At 45.5% G+C, this 24,198-nt stretch overlaps 1 protein-coding gene and 1 long non-coding RNA gene across 2 annotated transcripts in view; one reads left to right on the plus strand and one right to left on the minus strand.

Annotated features, from left to right (window-relative positions):
* Positions 1–10,710, plus strand: part of LOC106507311 (translation initiation factor IF-2-like) — a 20,362-nt gene extending 9,652 nt beyond the window's left edge. Inside the window, exon 3 of the mRNA XM_021085150.1 lies at positions 9,525–10,710. Coding sequence (XP_020940809.1) covers positions 9,525–9,544 — 20 coding nt within the window. The 3' untranslated portion in view covers positions 9,545–10,710. The remainder of the gene's footprint in view (positions 1–9,524) is intronic.
* The window catches only part of LOC110259387, a 47,849-nt gene continuing 37,650 nt past the window's right edge, over positions 14,000–24,198 (minus strand). Inside the window, exon 3 of the long non-coding RNA XR_002341729.1 lies at positions 14,000–14,484. This is a non-coding gene — a long non-coding RNA (uncharacterized LOC110259387). The remainder of the gene's footprint in view (positions 14,485–24,198) is intronic.

Genomic DNA, 24,198 nt, shown 5'->3' on the forward strand with positions numbered 1-24,198 from the left:
GACCATCTCTGGGTTAGTTCACCCACTGGAGTCAGTGGGAAAGTCCGCAAACCTACCAAACAGTTTGTTGCAGGTCTATCCTCTGGGCAACAGATGCTGAGATGGAATTAGGAACTCAAGGGTTTATGAACGAAAAGAGAAGGGAGCAGGATTGGGCAGAGGGTGCTCCCAGCTGATTCAGACCCCAACTGCTTTGCCCAGCTCGGAGCTCAGATCTGCCTCGCGGTAGAAGAGGTCCTTATACCACCCCCTTGCTGGCCTCCGGAGAAGAGTGTAACCTTCATCTGAAAGCCCATGGACCCAAAAGATGCTGACAGCTGGGCACTGTCATCCAGCCACACTCCTCGTAGCTGGGCCATGGGTCCTTTCTTGCAGGGGCATGTCACCGTGTCCTACCTAGTCACACTAGGCCAAGCTGTGTGGCTGCGGGCTCTGGGCTGTAGGCATAAAATCTTTAGCATGGAAGCAAATTAATGGTGGGATTGTTGTCTCCTACACTCTCTCCCCCCAGGAGGTGCAAACTCTGGTTAAACACATGCATGAACAAGTGGATGAATTTACTCTTCAAGAATTGGGTTTTGGGAGTTCCAGTTGTGGCACTGTGGAAATGAATCCAACTAGTATCCATGAGGATGTGGGTTTGATCCCTGGCCTCACTCAGTGGGTTAAGGATCTGGTGTGGCCATGATCGGTGGTGTAGGTGGCAGGCTTGGTTCGGATCCTGAGTAGCTGTGGCTGTAGCTGTGGCCCACAGCTGTAGCTCCGATTTGACCCCTAGTCTGGAAACTTCCCTATGCTACATGTGTGGCCATAAAAAGAAAAAAAAAAAAAGAGAGAGAGAGAGAGACAGGAAGAAAAAAGTTCTAGCCACTGAAAATTCTTTCCAATATGTGTTTTGTCAGACTTAAAAAAAAATCTATATTGATAAATCTGAAATTATATATATTTTTTTGTCTTTTTAAGGCCACACCCACAGCATCTGGAGGTTCCCAGGCTAGAGGTCTAATCAGAGCTGTAGGTGCTGGCCTACACCACAGCCACAGCCATGCCAGATCTGATCCACATCTGTGACCTACACCACAACTCACGGCAACGCCGGATCCTTGACCTGCTGAGCAAGGCCAGGGATCAAACCCGCAGCCTCACGGTTCCTAGTCAGATTTGTTTCTGCTGCACCACAATGGGAACTCCTGAAGGGATATTATATTTAAAATTCATATTTACCTGATGACTCATGTTATGACTTTATATGTCTGTACATACATGCCTGCATATTTATGAAATATGAATCATATATAACATATATATATAATTTGAAATTCTTAATTATAAAGCCCTCAAATTTTTTGTGGCTGTGCCCACAGCATATGCAAATCCCTGGGCCAGGAATCAAACCTGCACCACAGCAGTGACCTGAGCCACTGCAGTGACAATGCTAGATCCTTAACCTGCTTCTGTACAAGATAACTCCAGTTGGATTTTTGTGTGGTTCCAGAAATAGTCATCAGGGGATCTGTACTCACAGTGAATCTGGGCCTTTATTACCTGTTTGACCTTTAGTCTACTCTAGACCTTAATTTCCTTCTTTGTAAAATGGCAGTGATGATGCTTGTAGGATATAAACGTGGTAGGTAACATCTCTGAAAGCCTGGTGTGGAATAAAAACAGTGTCTGACATGATTTTACTTATGAGGAATGTAAAACATCACCACATGCAAGATAATGGACGGGCAGAAAACACACCAGAAATAGTAATCGTCAATGTTTCTGGGTGATTTTTTTTTTTTTTTGTCTTTTTGCCATTTCTTGGGCTGCTCCCGTGGCATATGGAGATTCCCAGGCTAGGGGTTGAATCAGAGCTGTAGCCACCGGCCTACACCAGAGCCACAGCAACGCAGGATCCGACCTGCGTCTGCAACCTACACCACAGCTCACAGCAACGCTGGATCCTTAATCCACCAAGCAAGGCCAGGGATCGAACCCACAACCTCATGGTTCCTAGTCAAATTCATTAACCACTGCGCCACAACGGGAACTCTGATTTTTTTTTTAATTTAATTTTCAATTAGGTTTTTGTTTTTGTTTTTCATTTTTTAGGGCCACACTGGAAGCATATGGAAGTTCCCAGGCAAGGGGTCGAATCAGAGCTGCAGCTGCCAGCCTACACCACAGCCACAGCCACACCAGATCCGAGCCGAGTCTGCAACCTACGCCACAGCTCATGGCAATGATGGATCCCCGACCCACTAAGCAAGACCAGGGATAGAACCCGCATCCTCACGGATACTAGTTGGATTCGTTTCTGCTGTGCCACAATAGGAACTCCCTAGTTGTCATGTCTTCTTAGTCTCCTCCAGACTCTGATGGTTCCCCAGTCTTTCTTCATCTTTCATGACCTCACTTTTTGGAAGAGCATTGCCCAGGTGTGCTGTAGAATACCCTCAACTTGTGTTTGTCGAGACTGCACAACGTGGAGAAGGGCGCCACAGAGATGTGTGCCTTCTCGGTGCATTTCAGGGGGCACAAGATGTTAGTGTATCTCCTTTCTGGTGAATATATGAAGACTTTAGGACACTTTAATTCCTTCCAGTCACTACCCTTTGACTTCCAAGCTACCGTATCTGTATAACTCCATGGACTTCATTATTGTTCTTTCATATAGCCAATCTTCAGCTGGATTGACCCACATATCTTCCATGGTTTTTGTCCTTCATTCCTTCCTTCATCCATGATCTGCCATCTCAGATAATTTTCCTTCTCTCTACAAAATAGCCTTTAGAATTCCATTCATGTGTAATAGTCTTTTGATGGACTGTTTTCTCAGCTTCTTATGAAAATGTCTTTATTTAGCATTATTTATCTTAAAGGATAGTTTCTCTGTGTATAGAATTCTAAGTTGGCACTAATTTTCTTTCAGTACATTGAAGCTATTGTTCAACCATCTGCTGGCTTCTATTTTTGCCATTAAGGAGCCAGATACAGTCAAATTCTGTGACTTAGATTTTGCTAGAGTATGCTGCAGTGACAAACAGCTCCTAAATTTCCTTGGCTTGCAAAAACAAAGGTTTATTTCTAGCTTGCTTTCCATGTCCTGCATGGGTTGTTCTGCAGCTTCTACCTGGGACATGCTAGTCTCCCAGCAGAGGGAAAAGAGCTGTGGCAAAATCACGTGATGGTTCGTAAAACTTTTGTTGAGAAATGGTGGCAGACATTGCTTATCCACATATGTTGATGGTCAAAGTCTGATGTCAGCAGGGTGGGAAAATACTAGCTTCTCATGGGGATTAGTGGCAAATACATGGGCCCTCCATATCCAAGGGTTTTGTGTCTGTGGATTCAACCATCGATCAAAAATATTTGAAAAAAAATTCCAGGAAGTTCCAAAAGCAAAACTTGAATCTGCCATATGCCATATGCCCTGCTAACTATTTAATTAAGTACTATAAGTAATCTAGAAATGATTTGAAGTACACAGGAGGATGTATGTGGGTTATATACAAAAGTACACCAAATTTTTTTTTTTTTTTGTCTTTTTGTCTTTTCTAGGGCCATACCCATGGCATATAGAGGTTCCCAGGCTAGGGGACCAATTGGAGCGGTAGCCGCCAGCCTACGCCACAGTCACAGCCATGCCAGATCCAAGCCATGTCTGGACCTACACCACAGCTCACAGCAATGCCAGATCCTTAACCCACTAAGCAAGGCCAGGGATCGAACCTGCATCCTCATGGATGCTAGTCGGATTCATTAACCACTGAGCCACAATAGGAACTCTTACACCATTTTATGTAAGGGACTTGAGCATCCTCAGATTTTGGTATCCACAGGGGTCCTAGAACCAATCCCCCAAGGACATGAGAGAAGACTGTAATTGGGAACAATATGCTATCAACACATCATGGCTTCTTTGAAGAGTTCTGCAGCACTTAGGGTCCACTCAGGAAAAAATAAACTAAACTAGTTTTTTTCAAACAAAGGGAATATAATACATAAGATGATTGTTTACAGAGATATTTGAAGGCTGCAAGAGCAAAAGAGGATGCTGAGTTTACCCGGATACTAGTAATTACAGGAAGCAGCTCCCACCCCTTGGCTTGAGAGGATAAAAGGGAAGAATCAGGGTTAATAGAACCCAGGGGCTTGGAAGAGGAACAGCAGCTGGGGCTCTGCCCACAAGAAAGGCCCTGCTGGCTTGCAAGGGAGTTTGGTGTGGCCAGTAGTGGGAGGACTGAAAGGAGCTAGAGGCTCCTGAAGGGAAGCTGACTGAAGGGAATCCCTTTCTCCCACCTACTAATCACTGATCTCCCTTTAGCACCTCCCAGTGGAAGAAATGAACAGGAAATCAGCTGGCAAGGGGATCTGGGAAATCCCAGAATTTCCAGACCCTCACCCCAGCATCCCAGAGCAGGTAATAGAAGGGTGGGGTAGGACCTGAAATACAAGAGGTAAATAACCCGCCCTATTACCTATTTTCCTCCGGATGCTTTTACCATTTTCCTTTCTTTGATTTTCTGCGTTTTCACCATGATTCAAGGTAAGGGCCACGGGTCAAGGCATTGATTTCTTTTTATATATTCTGATTAGGATGCATTTGAGCTCTCAAGTCTGTGACTGGTATCTTCCATGCATTCTGGAAGATTCTTAGCCATCACCTATTAAGACATTGCCTTGGGGAGTTCCCACCATGGCTCAGCAGTTAACGAACCTGACTAGTATCCATGAGGACATAGGTTGATCCCAGGCCTTGCCTAGTGGCTTAAGGATCCAGTGTTGCCATGGGCTGTGGCATAGGTCGCAGATGCAGCTCAGATCTGATGTAGCTGTGGCTGTGGTATAGGCCAGCGGCTATAGCTCTGATTCAGCCTCTAGCCTGGGAACCTTCATATGCCACAGGTGCGGCCCTAAAAAAGCAAAATTTAAAAAAAGATATTGCCTGGGCACATCATTGTAAATGAACAATACTTGAAATTAAAAAAAAAAAAAAGAAAAAAGAAAAGAAAAGAAAACTGGAGTTTCCGTCATGGCACAGCAGAAATGAATCCAACTAGGATACATGAAGTTGTGGGTTCAATCCCTGACCTTGCTCGTGGGTTAAGGATCTGGTTATTGCTGTGAGCTGTGGTGTAGGTTGCAGACGCGGCTCAGATCCAGCATTGCTGTGGCTGTGGTGTAGGCTGGAAGCTGTAGTTCTGATTTGACCCCTAGCCTGGGAACCTCCATATACTGCAGCTGTGGCCTAAAAAGCAAAAATAAATAAATAAAAGAAAAAAGAAAAAAAAATTAATAGAATAAGATATTGCCTCTGTTCTGGTCTCTCCCTCTCTTCTCGCCTTCTGGAACTGCAATTAGACCTATGTAAGGTCTTATTGAAACTTCCTTAGCTGTAACCTTTTCTTCTATATTTTCCATCCTTTTCTTTTTCCATACTTCTTCATTTTTTTCTTTTCTGGCTGCCCTGTGGCATATGAATTTCCTGGGCCAGGGATCAGAGTTGAGCCACAGTTGTGACCTATGCCACAGTTGTAGCAATGCCAGATCCTTTAACCCACTGTGCTGGACTTGGGATTGAACCAGTGTCTTGGCACTGCAGAAACACTGCCAATCCTGTTACAGCATAGCGGGAACTCCCATCTTTCCACACTTCTTTCTGGTTCGTTTCTTCTGACTAGCCCTCCTGTTCTCTTTCTTTTTTTTCTTTTTTAAAGTCTGCACATGGGGCATATGGAAGTTCCCAGGGTAGGGGTTGAATCGGAGCTGCAGCTGCTGGCCTACAACACAGCTACAACAACTCAGAATCTGAGCGGAACCTGGCTCCTTAACCTGCTGAGCAAGGGCAGCCTTGCTCCTGTTCTTCATCCTCACAGACACTATGTCCAGTTCTTAACCTGCTAAGCCACAATGGTAACTCCATTTAAGTGTAATTTGTTTTATAGTCTGGAGTTCCTCCAGCTCTATTTCGATTGACTATTATTTCTGATGGGTTTTTCTCAAAGAATCCTGTGTCTAGTTCGTTTGTTTGTTTTTGTATGTTGAATATGGTACTTATGAAATGATTTGTAGCAATAATTTGAAATGAGGTGGTTTTGTAATTCACCAAGGAGAATTTTCTATTGCTTTTGCTAGGTGCCTGGAGGGATTAGCAAACTGAGATCATGTCAGTTCATACTTAGGGCATGATGTTTTCTGGGGCACCTGGATGACTCAGAGCTTGACTATCATTCAGGGAAGGGCTGGTTTGCTTTCAGTTCACCTTTTACTTCTGGGGTGCAGTTCTTTGAGGCCGAGCATAGTGTTGGGCTGGTTTATCAGTCTCTCACCCATGGCAGGCCCCTGACTCTGATTTTTGTCTCCAGCCATGCAAGGCCACTAGATGTGAGCTTGGCCTCTCAGTCATTTGTTTCCAACTGGCGAAAGCTTCTGGGGCAACCATTGCATCAAGTATCAGGGTCACCTTTTTTGGAATCATGTTCTCAATTAGACCTATGCACAGCAATTCCTCATTTTTATCCTGTTATCTCTTTGATGCTTTTAAGAGAGTGTGTGTATGTGTATGAATGTTATAAACATTTTTTTAATTGTTTATTTTTTTCACTTTTTTTTCCACTTTTTTTTATTACTCAAATGAATTTATCACATCAGTAGTTGTATAATGATCTTAACAATTGGATTTCACAGAATTTCCATCCCACAGCCCAAGCACATCCCCCCAACCCCCAAACTGTCTCCTCTGGAGACCATAAGTTTTTCAATGTCTGTGAGTCAGCATCTGTTCTGCAAAGAAGTTCAGTCTGTCCTTTTTTCAGATTCCACATGTCAGTGAAAGCATTTGATGTTGGTGTCTCATTGTATGGCTGATTTCACTTAGCATGATAATTTCTAGGTCCTGAATGTTATAAACATTTGACCAGCTCTTTTAGCTGTCTTCAGCAGGAGGTTTTGTTCAAAATGTCTAGACTGCTTTATCTTTTTTTTTTTTTTTCTTCTTTTTGGTCTTTCCCAGGGCCGCACCCACAGCATATGGAGGTTCCCAGGCTAGGGGCCTAATTGGAGCTATAGCCGCCAGCCTACACCAGAGCCACAGCAACGCCAGATCTGAGCCACATCTTCAACCTACACCACAACTCATGGCAACACTGGATCCTTAACCTACTGAGCAAGGCCAGGGATCAAACCCACAACCTCATGGTTCCCAGTCCGGATTCGTTAACCACTGAGCCACAATGGGAACTCCTAGACTGCTTTATCTTGAAGAAAGATTCTGGTTTACTTTCCCTTCCTTCTTCCCCTCCCTCCCTTCTTTCTTTCCTTCCTTCCCACCACTTGCTGTGGGCTCTCAGTTCCCAGGCCAGGGATCAGCGGTGGAAGGGCTGATTCCTAAACATGAGACCACCAAGAAACTCCCCTGGTTTGCTTTTGAAACTATCACACTGTTAGTGGGGAGGATGGATCAGAGTGTCCAACAGTGGTGTGGGGGAGACTAGTTATGTTAATCCATGTGGAAGATGCTATAAGCTTGGATGAAGGCATTGGAGGGAGAGCTGGAGAGAGGACAATTTTTTTTTTTTTTTTTTAAGGGCTGCACCCATGTCATATGGAGGTTCCCAGGCTAGGGGTCGAATTGGAGCCACAGCTGCTAGCCTGGGTCACAGCCACAGCAATGCCAGATCCAAGCTGTGTCTGCGACCTACACCACAACTCATGGCAATGCCAGATCCTTAACCCACTGAGCGAGGCCGGGGATTGAACCTGCAACCTCATGGTTCCCAGTCGGATTCGTTTCTGCTGTGCCTTGACGGGAACTCTGAGAGGACAAATTTTGAGAGCCACTCTGTACATCGAAATGATGGGCTTGCATTCTTTTTTCTTTTTCTTCCACTTAAGGCCACAACAGTGTTAGATCCTTAACCCGCTGAGCAAAGCCAGGAATCAAACCTGCATCCTCACAGACACTATGACAGGGTCTTAACCCAATAAGCCACAATGGGAACGCCATGGGCTTATTGTCTGTGTTTAGGGGAATGTGGGAGGTGAGGGTGGAGAATGCCTCCAGTATTTGGCAGGAGTAACCGAATGAGTGATAGTCTCAGTCTCAGAGACAGGTGTCTGTCTGAGAGGAAGATCAGTTTGGGGAGAGAAGATCAGCAGTTTGGCTTTGGGTATATATATTTGATGAGGCTATGGGATGTCCAAGACAGAATATTCCACAGGCATTGCATATTTGGGTCTGGAGGTCAGGCAGAGATATATAAAATTGTGAGTCTTCAATAGGAAGGGGGCACTTTGACCTTGTGATTTTCTTGAATGAAAATATTTTAATTAGAATTTTTGCCAATACTGACGATTCTTTTTTGGGTTAACAAAGCCCCCCCCCTTTTTTTTTTTTGGCTTTTGTTTTTAAGGGCTGCACCCTTGGCATATGGAAGCTCTCAGGCTAGGGGTCGAATCAGAGCTACAGCTGCTGGCCTACGCCACAGCCACAGCAACACAGGATCCGAGCCACGTCTGTGACCTACACTAGAGTTCACGGCAACACCAGATCCTTAATTTACTGAGTGAGGCCAGGGATTGAACCTGCATCCTCATGGATACTAGTCAGGTTCGTTAACCACTGAGCCATGACAGGAACTCCGAGCACTTCTTTTTTTTTTTTTTTTCTGTCTTGTTAGGGCCACACCTGAGGCATATGGAAGCTCCCAGGCTAGGGGTCCAATTGGAGCTACAGTTGCCAGCAACAGCCACAGCCACACCAGATCCAAGCTGAGTCTGTGACCTACACCACAGCTTTTAGCAAAGGCGGATCCTTAACCAACTGATCAAGGCCAGGGATCAAACCTAAGTCCTCATGGATACTAGTTGGGTTTGTTACCACTGAGCTATGATGGGAACTTCTACAAAGCAGTTTTTGAATAAATTTCATTAAAGCAAATCTGATGATAAAAATTTAAATATAGCAAAGTCAAGCCATTTGTTATTTTTTGCACTTCAAGTTATTTTGCCAAAATAATTTTCATGGGTATCACTGCTTTTTAATCTAATTTTAAAATAAAATTAATTTCTTCACCAGTCAGTTTTCTTTTCCTCTTGTGACTGATATTTCTATCAAATCCAATCTCCTAGATCAGGTTTTGCAGATCTAAATTATGTCAAGAAGACCTGAATTTTTCCAACATTTCAAATATTTTAAAGCCAATCATAAATTTTGCCTCATGCAGGTTCAGCTATTGTCAGGTTTTTTCCTTCTTTTTTTTTCTTTTTAGGGTCACACCTGTGGCATATGAAAGTTCCCAGGCTAGAGGTCCAATAGGAGCTGCAGCTGCAGGCCTACACCACAACCACAACAATGCCAGATCTGGCTTAAGCCACACCTGCGACCTACTCTGCAGCAAGGCCAGATCCTTAACCCAGCGAGCAAGGTCAGGGATGGAACCTGCATCCTCAGGGACACTGTTGGGTACTTAACCCACTGAGCCACAAGGGAACTCCATTTCTGTCCTGATCACAAACTGCTCAAATATTGCTTTGAGGAGCCTGCAAGACCTGCTGAGAGGGAGGAGATAACCTGGTGCTGACCTTCACCCGGCCTCGGGGTCCAGCAGAGAACAGATCCCTCCAGATCTGCCTGCGCACAGGTGTGTACAGGCTATCACCCGAGTAGTGGGTCCAGGGGATGAAGCCACAGGGAGCCCAGATCCCTGTACCTGACGCGAAGAGGCAGATGCTCGGCACTCAGTACTTGGCTATGCTGTGCTGCAGGGAGAGAGGCCCCTGGAATGGACAATGTCCCAATGTTCCTCCTCATGTCCAAACCCCCTCACCCCATCTCCTCATTGTTCCTGAGCCCAGGCTGAGGGTCACCCTGCATACACTTGACTGGAGCAAGGAGGCAAGTGATGCGGGTCTCTGGGATTCTCTGATCTCTATCCAGGATGGTGGCACGGGTCTGGGTTTGCAGGCCCCCGGCCGCCCTCACCAGGCCCCCCAGCTAGGTGCTACTGCCCTGCCTTGGGCCACCAAGGACTCCAGACCCTGCACACGACCCCCACTCCCACCCCTACCACTCCCCATGTGGTCAGTTTTTATCAAGTACTCTTAGTTCCACACAATAGGACCCCTCTGTAAGGTGGACAAATTTAGCAAATAAAAATACATAACACAGAGGCAAACTAGAATTTGAGGTAAACAATGGGTTATTTTTTATACCAATTAAATGTTTTAAAATTTAATTTTTTTTTTTGACTCACCCATGGCTTGCAGAAGTTCCCTGGCCAAGGATGGAACCACACCACAGCAGCAACCGGAACCAGGACAGTGACACCACCAGATCTTTAACCTGCTGAGCCACCAGGGAAGTCCTTTATACCACTTTTTAATACTAAAAAAATAATAATTTGTTTATCTGAGACTCGAATTTAACTGGGGGTTTCTGTATGTGTCTGGCAACCTTACCCCTCCCCATGCCCCTGCCTTTCCATACCACCCCTGACCTGGGCCCACTTGAACTACTGTGGCCCCATTGTAGCCTCTGCAGCTGCTTCCACTCTGTGTATTGGCAATTTTCCGCAACTGTCACCAGTTTATTGGGCCAATACACATCTCGCCACCTAAAACCCTACCCCAGAAGCTGCAAACTTAAGACCCATAAACATGTTTGGTAGTGGTGGTATTTTCCATCACAACATTTCAATATAAAGACTAGATTTCTGGCTTCTCTTTTTTATTTCTATTTTATTTATTTATTTGGCTGAACCCATGGCATATGGAAGTTTGGGGCCAGGGATTGAGTCTGAGCTGCAGCTGTGACCTATGCCACAGTGGTGACAACGCTGGCTCCTTAATCCACTGCACTGGTCTGGGAATTGAACCCACATCTCAGCAGCAAACCAAGCCGCTGTCAGTTTTTTGTTTGTTTGTTTATTTGTTTTTTAAGGGCCACACCTGCGGCACTTAGAAGTTTCCAGGCTAGGGGTCAAATCAGAACCGTATCTGCCGGCCTAGATAACAGCCACAGCAATGCCAGGGATTGAACCTGAATCCACATGGATTCTAGTGGGTTCGTTACCGTTGAGCCATGATGGGAATTCCTGCAGTCAGATTTTGAACCCACTGTACCACGAACTCCTGTCTTCTCTTTTTTTAAATGTGAAGCTATGGAAGCCCTGAGCCCAGATTTCGACCTTGCCTCCATCACCAGGAGCCAGGAGTGCCTCTCCTTTTCAGAAAGGCCCTGGTCTGCACTTGCCCTAGGTACCCTGAGCCACATTCATCTCCTTAATCTGCTCTGGTTCCACCTGAGTTTTTGACCCCTGACGTGCTGAGGTCAGATCCCCTAGCCTGACATTTAAGGCCTTTCCCACTCAGGGGACATCTCCTCTCTCCCACCTTCTTTGTCTGCTCCCTTTCTTGCCTTCCTCTCCTGGCCCACGGAATGCTGGATGACTCCTTAGTGCATTTCATGTTTTTAGACACACTGTGCCTGCACCTGCTGGTCCCTCTGCTGACAGATGACCTCCTTCCTGTGGTCACATTCTGTTCATCATCCAGGCCCAGGCCACAGGGACATCCTCCCTAAGTCCCCCTCTGTCATCTCCCGGCTGAGATGCTCTCTGCTTCTCTCTCTGGCCACCCACAAAACCATTTATGTCCATTACAGGCTTCTTTCTCAACACACACACACACACAAATAGATCTCCATGGCTGAACATCCACTCTGTAGATGCTGGGGAAGCAAAAGCAAAATGATATTTGGGAGCTCCCAGGTGAGTGTGGCAGAGCTCATAGGCAAGTTCCCGGACAGGGAAAACATTCAGCTGCCCCTAACTTGGAAGAGGAATTCCCCAGACTGAGGAAACAACCAGGAAACAAGAAATTGAGTTCAAGGGGGGGTGTGGCCCGCTTGAAGCCCGTGGGAAGCCACCTTCCTGGGAAATTTCGGGGGAGAGGCTGGAAGAAAGTGGAGCCAGATGTGAGCAGGCCCAAGAGCCAAGCTCAAGACTTTTGACTCTAGCTTATAGAATTGGAGGCCAGTGGAGCTTTTAAAGCAAAGAAGTTACATAACGAGTTAGTAGAGTTACTCAAATGTAAAACCCATGAAGGGCAGGGATTCTGGTCTGTTTTGTTTTCAGAAGACTAGTAAGTTCTGAATACATGATTGTGGAATGCGTGAGTGAGTGAATGACTGTGTTGCAGGAAGGTCACTAGGGCAGCAGCGAGAGGAGTGACAGGAGTGGGCAGAGTTGGAAGGGAAGTCAGGAAGCGTGGGAATACCAGGTCCCAGGTGAGCATCCTTGGGGTGACGGGACTGAGCAGAGGGCTGGTGGGGTAGGTTTGGAGGTGGCTTAACCGCCTCTACTTTGAGGGCTGTGCCTTTTTCTTTGCAGTAACTCTGCATAGTGGGCCCAGAATGGCTGCTCAAGAGCTATTTGTTGAACTTTTGACAAAAGAACATTCTAGGTCTACTCAAAGACAGAACTGCCTGCCCTTGACTCCAGCAGTTTGGTGGCTGGTCTGGAATTTCCTCCTGCAGAAACCGGTGGTTCTTACAGCCTTTCTTCCCTATTTACTTAAAGCTTTTGCAGACATTGCCTCATTTGATCCTTATCACAACCCTGAGAAGTGGGAACCAGTAGCTCCATTTCACAGATGCAGAGACAGAGTCCAAGAGAGGTTGTGTGACTTCACCAGAGTTAAAATGTGGGAGAGATGGACTTCAGACCCAGGTCTGCCAGTGTGCACATCCAGGCTTCTTTCATCATTTAGCTGGAAAGCGTAGGTAGCAAATGTGAAAGGGCACAAGATGGCAGGTAGGTTTAACACTCAGCAGGTATACTAGCTCATGTTTATTGAATACTTCCTGTTTGCCTGGTACTACTCCAAGCACATGACACAAGTCATCTCTTACATCCCTCAAACACTCCTTGGTCTGTCATTCTCCCTGTATTCCAGTTGTGGCAAAGTATAAGGGGCAGCAACCACTGAGGGCTGACACTGCCAGGGAAAGCCTCGGGTAAGATGTGGGTGGGGGAGGAGGAAGGCATTCCTGCAGGGGGGTCTGGCTTGGACAAAATATGGAGGATCAGAGAGAAAGGGGCAAGGGACTGCTTCTATCAGAAGGGGAGAGGCCAAAAGCATGTGTTAACCAAGGCTCTTGACCTGCCTGCTCTCCAGAAGGAGCCAGACCTGGCTGATTGAGGTCTGGCCATAGCAGGTCCCAGGGCAGGGGCTGGGGTGATGGGCATGCACTGGGCAGCAGTGAGGGGCTGGAGTGATGGCTGCTTGTCAAGATACTACAGGCCTGGTCCTGAGGAGAGAAGGTAAAGAGCTGAAATAGTGGATATCGAGAGGGAGGTGTGAGGCTTTCCCAAGGAAGGATGGGTGGAACAGGTCAGCCACCACTTCTGGGTGTCACATTCAGTTTTAGGTGGCACGTTTTCAGATTCCTGTAGACCACACATTGCATACTGGTGCCCAGAGGTTTTTGTTTTGCCTGCATAGTATTGATTCAGATAATGTTTTTTGTTTGTTTAATTTTTTTGTCTTTTGTCTTTTTAGGGCCGAACCCACACCATATGGAGGTTCCCAGGCTAGGAGTCCAATTGGAGCTGTAGCCGCCGGCCTACACCACAGCCACAGCAATGCTAGATCCGAGCTGCATCTGCAACCTAGACCACAGCTCATGGCAACGACAAATCTTTAACCCACTGAGTGAGGCCAGGGATCAAACCCGCAACCTCATGGTTCCTAGTAGGATTCGTCTCCACATCACCAAGATGGGAACTCTATGTTTTGTTTTTAACTAATTACCAACTTTTAAAAATCAGGGCATTTCAGGAGTTCCCGTTGTGGCGCAGCAGAAACAAATCTGAGTAGGAACCATGAGATTGCGGGTTCAACCCCTGGCCTTGCTCAGTGGGTTAAGGATCCGGCGTTGCCGTGAGCTGTGGTGTAGGTCACAGATGTGGCTCGGATCCCACATTGCTATGGCTGTGGCTGGTGGCTGTAGCTCTGTTTAGACCCCTAGCCTGGGAACATCCATATGCCGCAAGTGTGGCCCCGAAAAGAAAAAAAAAAAAAATCTGGACATTTCAAATCCAAATCCAAATTTTCTGTTTCTACTGAAAAGTGAAAGATCTGGCAATGCTAGGGCTCCAATTCTGTGTGGTAACAATTGGCTGAAATGAAAATGATTGTTTCCAGTAACTGGGGCATTGATTCTCTCTTTGCTGCAGTTGTCGCCCCTCCCAGTTGTGCTCCACCCATGTCATGCACTGATGTCACTGGCTTGGCCCCGCCCGTAGGCTCTAAGTTTGCAACAACTGACTTGGAAAAACTGGAGCATGCCTGGAGGAGGCACCAAACCGGTTAGTGACTTGAAACATGTCACAGAAGACCAGCTAGAGCAATGGGGGAGTATTTACCCTCTGGAGGTGTGATCATAGCCTTCACGCTAAGATGCAGATGGAGGAGGCAGGTCTGTTCTGTGAAACCCTAGAAAAAATTAGGACCAGTGAAAATGTGTGTGGGGGAAGCAATGGGGAGGCAAATTTTAGCTCAACCTAAGACCACTTTTGAACATCATAGCTGTTTCAAGATGTAACAGGTAATGTCAGGAAGTGGCTAACTCCCTGCCTAGGGGTGGGGGTAGTGTTCAAGCTGAGGCTGGCAACAGCTTCCCCTCGGCCATTCAGAGGGAACTCAAGTGTTGCGTGGGCAGCTGAATTGTATGGCCTTTATAGTTTCTTCTGCCTTCCAGGGCTGGACTCTGCCTTCCAGGGCTGGACTCTGTGCCCACAGGCTGCATGCTAGAGTGAGGGAGAAGAAAGAGCTAAAAGCGATTCCTGTGTGGCCCTGGAAGCCTGAGTGCTGCTTCTGCTGCCGGTAGAAGTAGGAAGTTTAAAATGCAACTGAGTGGCTGGAGGGGCAGGATAGTATGTTTTTCTGCGGTTCAGCAAGTACAATAAGGGCTTTGGAAAGATCAGTTGGGTCTGTAAGAGGGAGGGGCATGTTGGATGACCTCCAGGGACTCAGCCACCTGATGCCCTGACAGGATGGAGATATTAGAGCAGTGGGTGTGGGTGGCTCCTGGAGGCAGCTCCTGGAAATGTACTTCCTAGATGGGAAAGGGAGCTGTGATAGTGTGGTTTGAAATGATCAATATATATTTGATCCTCCTGTTTCTTGCACTGAGCTCCCAAAACCCTTGGAATTTCCTAGGTGACAAGAGCTATTTATTTATTTTATTTTTACCGCTGCACCTGCGGCATAGGGAAGTTCCCTGGCTAGTGGTCAAACTGGGGCTACAGCTGGGACCTGCAGCACAGCCACAGCAACACCAGATCCAAACCGCATCTGTGACCTACATCGCAACTTGTGTCAACACCAGATCCTTAACTCACTGAGTGATCAATCCTCACAGACATTATGTTGGGTTCTTAACCTGCTGAGCCACTATGGGAACTCCAAGAGTGATATAAAGTGTCACGAAGGTCCTGCTGTGGCACAGTGGGTTGAGGATTCAGTGTTGCTACAGCTGTGGCATAGGTCACACCTGAGGCTCGGAATCGATCCCTGGCCCAGGAACTTCCATATGCCTACAGTGCCGTCAAAACAAAAGTGTCTTTCGTTATGTTAATGAGATGATTTCTGGACATGCCCTGCCACCTAAGGATGGGAGCTGTTTGCCAAGAGAATCAACCAGGTGATTAGAGGGTGGGAACTTTCAGTCCCATCCCCTGACCTCTGTAGAGGTGGGGAGGGCTGGAGGTTCCATCAGTCACACTGGCCAGTGTAGTGAAGCCTCCGTAAAACCCCAAAAGGATGGGGTCTAGAGAGCTTTTCCTGGGTTGGTGAACACCTGGCGATCAGGTAGAGTGGTATCCCCAGAGGGGAGCATGGAAGCTCCATGCCCCTTCCCCATGCTTTGTCCTGTGCATCTCTTCCCTCTGGCTGTTCCCCATTTATAGCTTTCTGAAATAAACCAGTGCCTAGTAAATGTTCTCTGAGTCCTGTGAGCAGCTCTAGCAAATTAATCAAACCCAAGGAAGGGGTCTTAGGAACTTCTGATACAGTCAGCTGGTCAGAAGTGAAACCGAGCCCCCCACCCCCACCTCAAAACCAAGTTCCTCTGCTGAGTTTAAAATTAATTGCTCTATCCAAAACTGTGTTCCCATTCTTGTCCCATCCTGTTCCCCTCAGGATTAAGGAGTATCAAAGAAAAAGGAGTATTGAAACCAAATAGAACCCTGCAGCCCCCCCCCCAACCCCTGGTACAAAAGCGCCTCTTTGTCCCCTGTTTCTCATTTGTGGACAAAGGTTTTACTTTCCTAGGCCTTCTAAGTTCCGAAGAGCAGACACGAACAATTACTAATTAGGAAAGTGAGGGAATGAAAAAAATAAGGAAAACCCTTAAACAAGAAAAGTAATAATAACTCCTTCTTAAGGGATAGACATAACAATCTGACACATACCTTTGAGTTATCCTGCAGAAACTAAGACCCTAAGCTGACCATGAGCGCTAGACCCCAGACTGGTTGGAACCAGAAAGTTGATTAAGATTCCAGAAACATTACACTCTTAGCTCACCACCAGCCAATCAGAAGAAAGTAAGAAGTCCACAAGTTGCAACCCTCATCCCAAACACTGCTTTTTTTTTTTTTTTTTTTTTCTATACTCTCTGGATATGAAAGGTCCCTGGCCAGGGGTCAATCTGAGTCACAGCTGCAACCTACACTACAGCTGTGGACACACTGGATCCTTAGTCTGCTGTGCCATACAGCAGGAACTCCCCAAATGTTTCCTTTTAAAAAAATCCTTCCCTAGGAGTTCCCGTCATGGCACAGCAGAAACAAATCCAACTAGGAACTGTGAGGTTGTGGGTTCAATCCCTGGCCTCACTCAGTGGGTTAAGGATCAGGTGTTGCCATGAGCTGTGGTCTAGGTCATAGAGGTGGCTCGGATCTGGCATTGCTGTGGCTGTGGTGTAGGATGGCAGCTGTAGCTCTGATTAGACCCATAGCCTAGAAAACTCCATGTGCCATGGGTGCGGCCCTAAAATGCCCCAAAAAAATCCTTCACTAGATGGAATTAAGATGACAGAATAGAAGGCCTGGAGCTTAGCTTCTCTCATAAAAAGAACAAAATTACAACCAACTGCTGAACAACCTTCAAACAAATGGACTGCAAACTTTCGTTTTATTTATTTGTCTTTTTTTTTTTGCCTTTTTCTAGGGCCACACCCGCGGCATATGGAGGTTTCCAGGCTAGGGGTCCATTCGGAGCTATAGCTGCCAAGCCTACGCCAGAGCCACAGCAACGCAGAATCCGAGCTGCGTCTGCAATCTACACCAGAGCTCATGGCAAAGCCAGATCCTTAACCCACTGAGCAAGGCCAGGGATCGAACCCGCAACCTCATGGTTCTTAGTTGGATTCGATAACCACTGAGCCACAATGGGAACTGCTGGTCTGCAAACTTTCTTTTTTTTTTTTTTTTTTTTTTGCTATTTCTTGGGCCGCTCCCGCGGCATATGAAGATTCCCAGGCTAGGGGTCGAATCACAGCTGTAGCCACCGGCCTACACCAGAGCCACAGCAACGTGGGATCCAAGCCGCGTCTGCAACCTACACCACAGCTCACGGCAACGCTGGATCATTAACCCACTGAGCAAAATCAGAAACCATGAAAAGAGGAGGGTACAAATGCAGGACACTGGAAATGCACTTGCAATTAAGAGACCAACAACTTAAAAAATGATCTCATGTATATATGTAGATTCCTATATCAAAACTTCAGGGTAACTGCAAACAAAAAAATCTACAATAGATACACACACAAATAAGAAAAATCAACTCAAATACAGCACTAAAGATAGTCATCAAACCACAAGAGGAGAGAACAAGAGAAGAAGGGAAGGAAGAAGACCAACAAAAACAAATCCAAACCACTTAATAAAATGGCAATAAGAACATACATATCAGTAATTACCCTAAACATAAATGGGCTAAATGCCCCAACCAAAAGACAGGGACTGGCCGAATGCATACGAAAATAAGACCCATATAATATGCTTTCTTCAAGAGACCGACTTCACTTCTAGGGACACATACAAACTGAAAGCGACAGGATGGAAGAAAATATTCCATGCAAACGGGAACCCAAAGAAAGCTGGCGTAGCAATACTCATATCAGACAAAATAGACCTTAAAATAAAGAATAGTATGAGACACAAAGAAGGACATTACCTAATGGTCAAAAGATCAATCCAAGAAGAAGATATAACAATTGTAAATATATATGCACCCAACAATAGGATCACCTCAATATATAAGGCAACTGCTAACAACCTTAAAAGGAGAAACCGACAATAACACCATAATAGCGGGGCACTTTAACACCCACTTACAGCAATGGACAGATCGTCCAGACAGAAAATCAACAAGGAAACACAGGCCCTAAATGAAGCATTAGACCAGATGGACTCAATAGATATTTATAGAACATTCCGTCCAAAAGCAGCAGAATACACATGCTTCTCAAGTGCACACGGAACATTCTCTAGGATTGATCACATTCCGGCCCACATATCGAGCCTCGGTCACTTTAAGAAAACTGAAATCACATCAAGCATCTTTTCCGACCACAATGCTTGACGACTGGAAACCAACAACAAGGAAAAAAACTGCAAAAAACACAAACACGTGGAGACTAAACAACATGCTACTACTAGACAACCAATGCACCACTGAAGAAATCAAAGAGGAAATTCAAAAATACCTAGAAGCAAATGACAACAAAGACACAACACTCCAAAACCTAGGGGATGCAGCAAAAGCAGTTCTAAGAGGGAAGTTTATAGCAATACAAGCCTACCCCAGGAAACAAGAAAAACCTCAAATACACAACCTAACTTTACATCTAAAGCAGCCAGAGAGAGAAGAACAGACAAGACCTGAAGTTAGCAGAAGGACAGAAATCAAAGATCAGAGCAGAAATGAATGAAACAGAAATGAAGAAAACCACAGAAAAGATCAACGAAACTAAAAGCTGGTTCTTTAAAAAGAGCAACAAAATTGATAACCCTTAGCCAGACTTATCAAGAAAAATAGAGGACTCAATCAAGAAAATCAGAAATGAAAAAGGAGAAGTTACAACGGACATCACAGAAATACAAAGGACCATAAGAGACTGCTACATGCAACCATATGCTAATAAAACGGACAATCTAGAAGAAACGGACAAATTCTTAGAAAAGTACATTCTTCCAAGACTAAACCAAGACGAAATAGAAAAGGTGAATGGATTAATCACAAGTACTGAAACTGAAACTTTGATTTAAAAAAACTTGCAACAGGGGAGTTCCCATCGTGGCGCAGTGGTTAACGAATCCGACTAGGAACCATGAGGTTGCGGGTTCGATCCCTGCCCTTGCTCAGTGGGTTAAGGATCCAGCGTTGCCATGAGCTGTGCTGTGGGTTGCAGACGCGGCTCGGATCCCGCGTTGCTGTGGCTCTGGTGTAGGCTAGTGGCTACAGCTCCGATTCGTCCCCTAGCCTGGGAACCTCCATATGCCGTGGGAGTGGCCCCAAAGAAATAGCAAAAAGACAAAAAGACAAAAAAAAAAAAAAACTTGCAACAGGGAGTTCCCGTGTGGCTCAGCGGTTAACAAGTCCAACTAGGAACCATGAGGTGGCAGGTTCGATCCCTGCCCTTGCTCAGTGGGTTAAGGATCCAGCGTTGCCATGAGCTGTGGTATAGCTTGCAGATGCAGCTTGGATCTGGCGTTGCTGTGGCTCTGGCACAGGCCAGAGGCTGCAGTTCCAGTTAGACCCCTAGCCTTGGAACATCCATATGCCACGGGAGCAGCCCTAGAAAAGGCAAAAAGACACCCCCCCAAAAAAAATGTGCAACAAACAAAAGTCCAGGACCAGATGGCTTCACAGGTGAATTCTATCAAACACTCACAGAAGAGCTAACACCTATCCTTTTGGAACTATTTCAAAAAACTGCAGAGGAAGGAACCAACACTCCCAAACTCATTCAACGAGGCCACCATCACCCTGATACCAAAACCAAAGATACCACAAAAAAAGAAAATTGCAGACCAATATCACTGATGAACATAGATGAAAAAAATCCTCAACAGAATTCTAGCAAACCGAATCCAACAATACCTTAAAAGGATTGTCCATCGTGATAAAGTGGGATTTATCCCAGGGATGCAAGGATTCTTCAATATCCACAAATCAATCAGTGTGATACACCACATTAAAAAAACTGAAGAGTAAAAACCATATGATCCTCTCAGTAGATGCAGCAAAAGCCTTTGGGAAAATCCAACAACCATTTCTGATAAAAACCCTTCAGAAAGTGGGCACAGAGAGAACCTACCTCAACATAATAAAGGCCATATATGACAAACCCACAGCAAACATCATTCTCAATGGTGAAAAGCTGGAGTTCCCATGGTGGTGCAGCAGAAAAGAATCCAACTAGAAACCATGAGGTTGCGGGTTTGATCCCTGGCCTCACTCAGTGGGTTAAGATCTAGTGCTGCCATGACCTGTGGTGTGGGTCACCAGACGTGGTTTGGATCTGGTATGGCTGTGGCTGTGGCTGTGGCTGTAGCCAGCAGCTGTAGCTCCGATTAGACCCCTAGCCTGGGAACCTCCATATGCTGCAGGTGCAGCCCTAAAAAGCAAAAAAAAAAAAAAAAAAAAAAAGAAAGGTGAAAAGCTGAAAGGATGTCTGCTCTCGCCAATACTATTCAACATAGGTTTTGGAAGTCTTTTTGTTGTTGTTGTTGTTGTTGTTATCTTTTTGCCATTTCTTGGGCTGCTCCCGCAGCATATGGAGGTTCCCAGGCTAGGGGTCCAATGGGAGCTGTAGCTGCCAGCCTATGCTAGAGCCACAGCAACGTGGGATCCGAGCCACGTCTGTGACCTACACCACAGCTCACGGCAACGCCGGATCGTCAACCCACTGAGCAAGGGCAGGGACCGAACCCGCAACCTCATGGTTCCTAGTCGGATTCGTTAACCACTGCGCCACGACGGGAACTCCAGTTTTTAGAAGTCTTAGCCACAGCAATCAGAGAAGAAGAATAAAAGGAATCCAAATTGGAAAGGAAGAAGTAAACCTATCACTGTCTGCAGATGACATGATACTATACCTAGAGAATCCTAAAGATGCTACCAGAAGACTGTTAGAGCTCATCAATGAATTTGGCAAAGACGCAGGCTACAAAATTAATACGCAGAAATCAACTGCATTCCTATATACCAACAACAAAAGATCAGAAAGAGAAACTAAGGAAACAATCCCATCTACCATCACATCAAAAAGAATAATATCCCTGGGAATAAACCTGCCTAAAGAAGACAACAGACCTGTACCCTGAAAACTATAAGACACTGATGAAAGAAATCAAAGATGACACAAACAGATACCATGCATGAAAGACAAACCACGCTCTTGGATTAGAAGAATCAATATTATCAAAATGACTATACGACCCAAGGGCAATCTACCGATTCAATGCAATCCCTATCAAAGCACCAAGGGCATTTTTCATAGACCATAACAAAATATCTTAAAGTTTGTCTGGAAGCACAAAAGGCCCAGGATAGCAAAAGCCATCCTGAGAAAGAAAAACGGAGCTGGAAGCATCAGGATCCCCGACCTCAGACTATACTACACAGCTACAGTCATCAAAACCATATGGTACTGGCACAAAGACAGAAATATAGATCAGTGGAACAGGATAGAAAGCCCAGAATTAAACCCACACACCTACAGTCAACTAATCTATGACAAAGGAGGCAAGAAATATACAATGGAGAAAAGACAGTCCCTTCAATAAGTGGTGCTGGGAAAACTGGACAGCCACATGTAAAAGAATGAAATTAGAACACTTCCTAATACCACACACAAACAGAAACTCAAAATAGATTAAAGACCTAAATATAAGACCACACACTAAAAAACTCTTAGAGGAAAACATAGGCCGAACACTCTCTGACAAACCACAGCAAAATATCTTCTCAGATCCACCTCCTAGAATAATGACAATAAAAACAATAGGAGTTCCCATTGTGGATCAGTGGTTAACGAATCTGACTAGGAACCACGAGGTTGCAGGTTCAATCCCTGCCCTTGCTCAGTGGGTTAAGGATCTGGTGTTGCCGTGAGCTGTGGTGTAGGTCGAAGATGTGGCTCGGATCCCTCATTATCTTGGCTCTGGGGTAGGCCAGTGGCTGCAACTCCAACTTGACCCCTATGCTGGGAATCTCCATATGCTGAGGGAGCGGCCCTAGAAATGGCAAAAAGGCAAAAATAAACAAATAAATAAATAAATTTAAAAATAGGAGTTCCCGTCGTGGCACAGTGGTTAACGAATCCGACTAGGAACCATGAGGTTGCAGGTTCGATCCCTGGCCTTGCTCAGTGGGTTGACGATCCGTCGTGCCGTGAGCTTTGGTGTAGGTTGTAGACGGCTCAGATCCTGCATTGCCGTGGCTCTGGCGTGGGCCGGTGGCTGCAGCTCTGAATAGACCCCTAGCCTGGGAACCTCCATGTGCCGTGGGAGCAGCCCAAGAAATGGCTAAAAGACAAATAAATTAATTAATTAATTTAAGAATAAAAAAATAAAAAATAAATAAACAACAGGACCTAATTAAATTTAACAGTTTTTGCACAGCAAAGGAAGCCCTAAACAAAACAAAAAGACTCCCACAGAATGGGAGAAAATACGTTCAAATCGAGCAACTGACAAGGGATTAATCTCCAAAATTTACACACACCTCCTACATCTCAATACCAAAAAAACAAACGACCCCATCAAAAAATGGGCAGTAGATCTAAACAGACACTTCTCCAAAGAAGACATACAGATTGCCAAAAAACACATGAAAAGATGTCCATCATCACTAATTATTAGAGAAATGCAATTCAAAACTACTATGAGGTACCACCTTGCACCAGCCAGAATGGCCATCATCAAAAAGTCTACAAACAATAAATGATGGAGAGGGTATAGAGAAAAGGGAACCCTATTACACTGTTGGTGGGAATGTAAATTGGTCCAACCACAGTGGAAAACGTATGGAAATTCCTCAGAAAACTAAAACAGAATTACCATTTGATCCAGCAATCCCACTCTGGGGCATCTATCCAGAGAAAACCATGACTCAAAAGACACATGTCCTCCAATATTCATTGGAGCACTATACACAATAGCCAAGACATAGAAACAACCTAAATATCCATCAACAGATGAGTGGATACAGATGTGGCACATACACACAGTGGAATATTACTCAGCCATTCAAAGGAAAGAAATAATGGCATTTGCAGCAACATGGATGGACCTAGAAATTATCATGCTAAGTGAAGCTAGTCAGATAGTGAGACACCAATGGCATATGCTATCACTTACATGTGGAATCTAAAAAAGGACACAGTGAACTTTTTTGCAGAATAGATACTGACTCACAGACTTTGAAAAACTTATGGTTTCCAAAGGAGACAGGTTGAGGGGTGGGGGGATGACCTGGGGGTTTGGGATGGAAATGCTGTAAAACTGGGTTGTGATGATCGTTGTACAACCGTAAGTGTAATGAAATTCACTGTGTAATTAAAAAAAAAAAAAATCCCTCCCTGAGAGCCATTGGGGAGTATGGGTATTTAGAGCAGGAGCTGGCCTTTTGCTTTGCTTGGTACCCTGCAATAAAAACTGTACTTTCCTGGAGTTCCCATCGTGGCGCAGTGGTTAACGAATCCGACTAGGAACCATGAGGTTGCAGGTTCGGTCCCTGCCTTGCTCAGTGGGTTAACGATCCGGCATTGCCATGAGCTGTGGTGTAGGTTGCAGACGCAGCTCGGATCCTGCGTTGCTGTGGCTCTGGCGTAGGCCAGGGGCTACAGCTCCGATTCGACCCCTAGCCTGGGAACCTCCATATGCTGCAGGAGCGGCCCAAAGAAATAGCAAAAAGAAAAAAAAAAAAACAAAAAAACTGTACTTTCCTTCACACAACCCAGGGTAAGTAAATTGGCTTTACTGCATGGTGGTGAAACAGACCCAAGTTTGAGTGGGTAACAAGCACAGCAGAGAACCTGAGTTTGTGACTGGCGTCTGAAATGTGTATTGCCAGATGGGGGGAGGAGGAGGGCAGTCTTGTAGAGCTGAGCCCTGAACCTGTGTGATCTGA

Source organism: Sus scrofa, chromosome 2 (genome assembly GCF_000003025.6).
Source record: "Sus scrofa isolate TJ Tabasco breed Duroc chromosome 2, Sscrofa11.1, whole genome shotgun sequence".
In the NCBI taxonomy this organism is placed as follows: Eukaryota; Metazoa; Chordata; class Mammalia; order Artiodactyla; family Suidae; genus Sus; species Sus scrofa.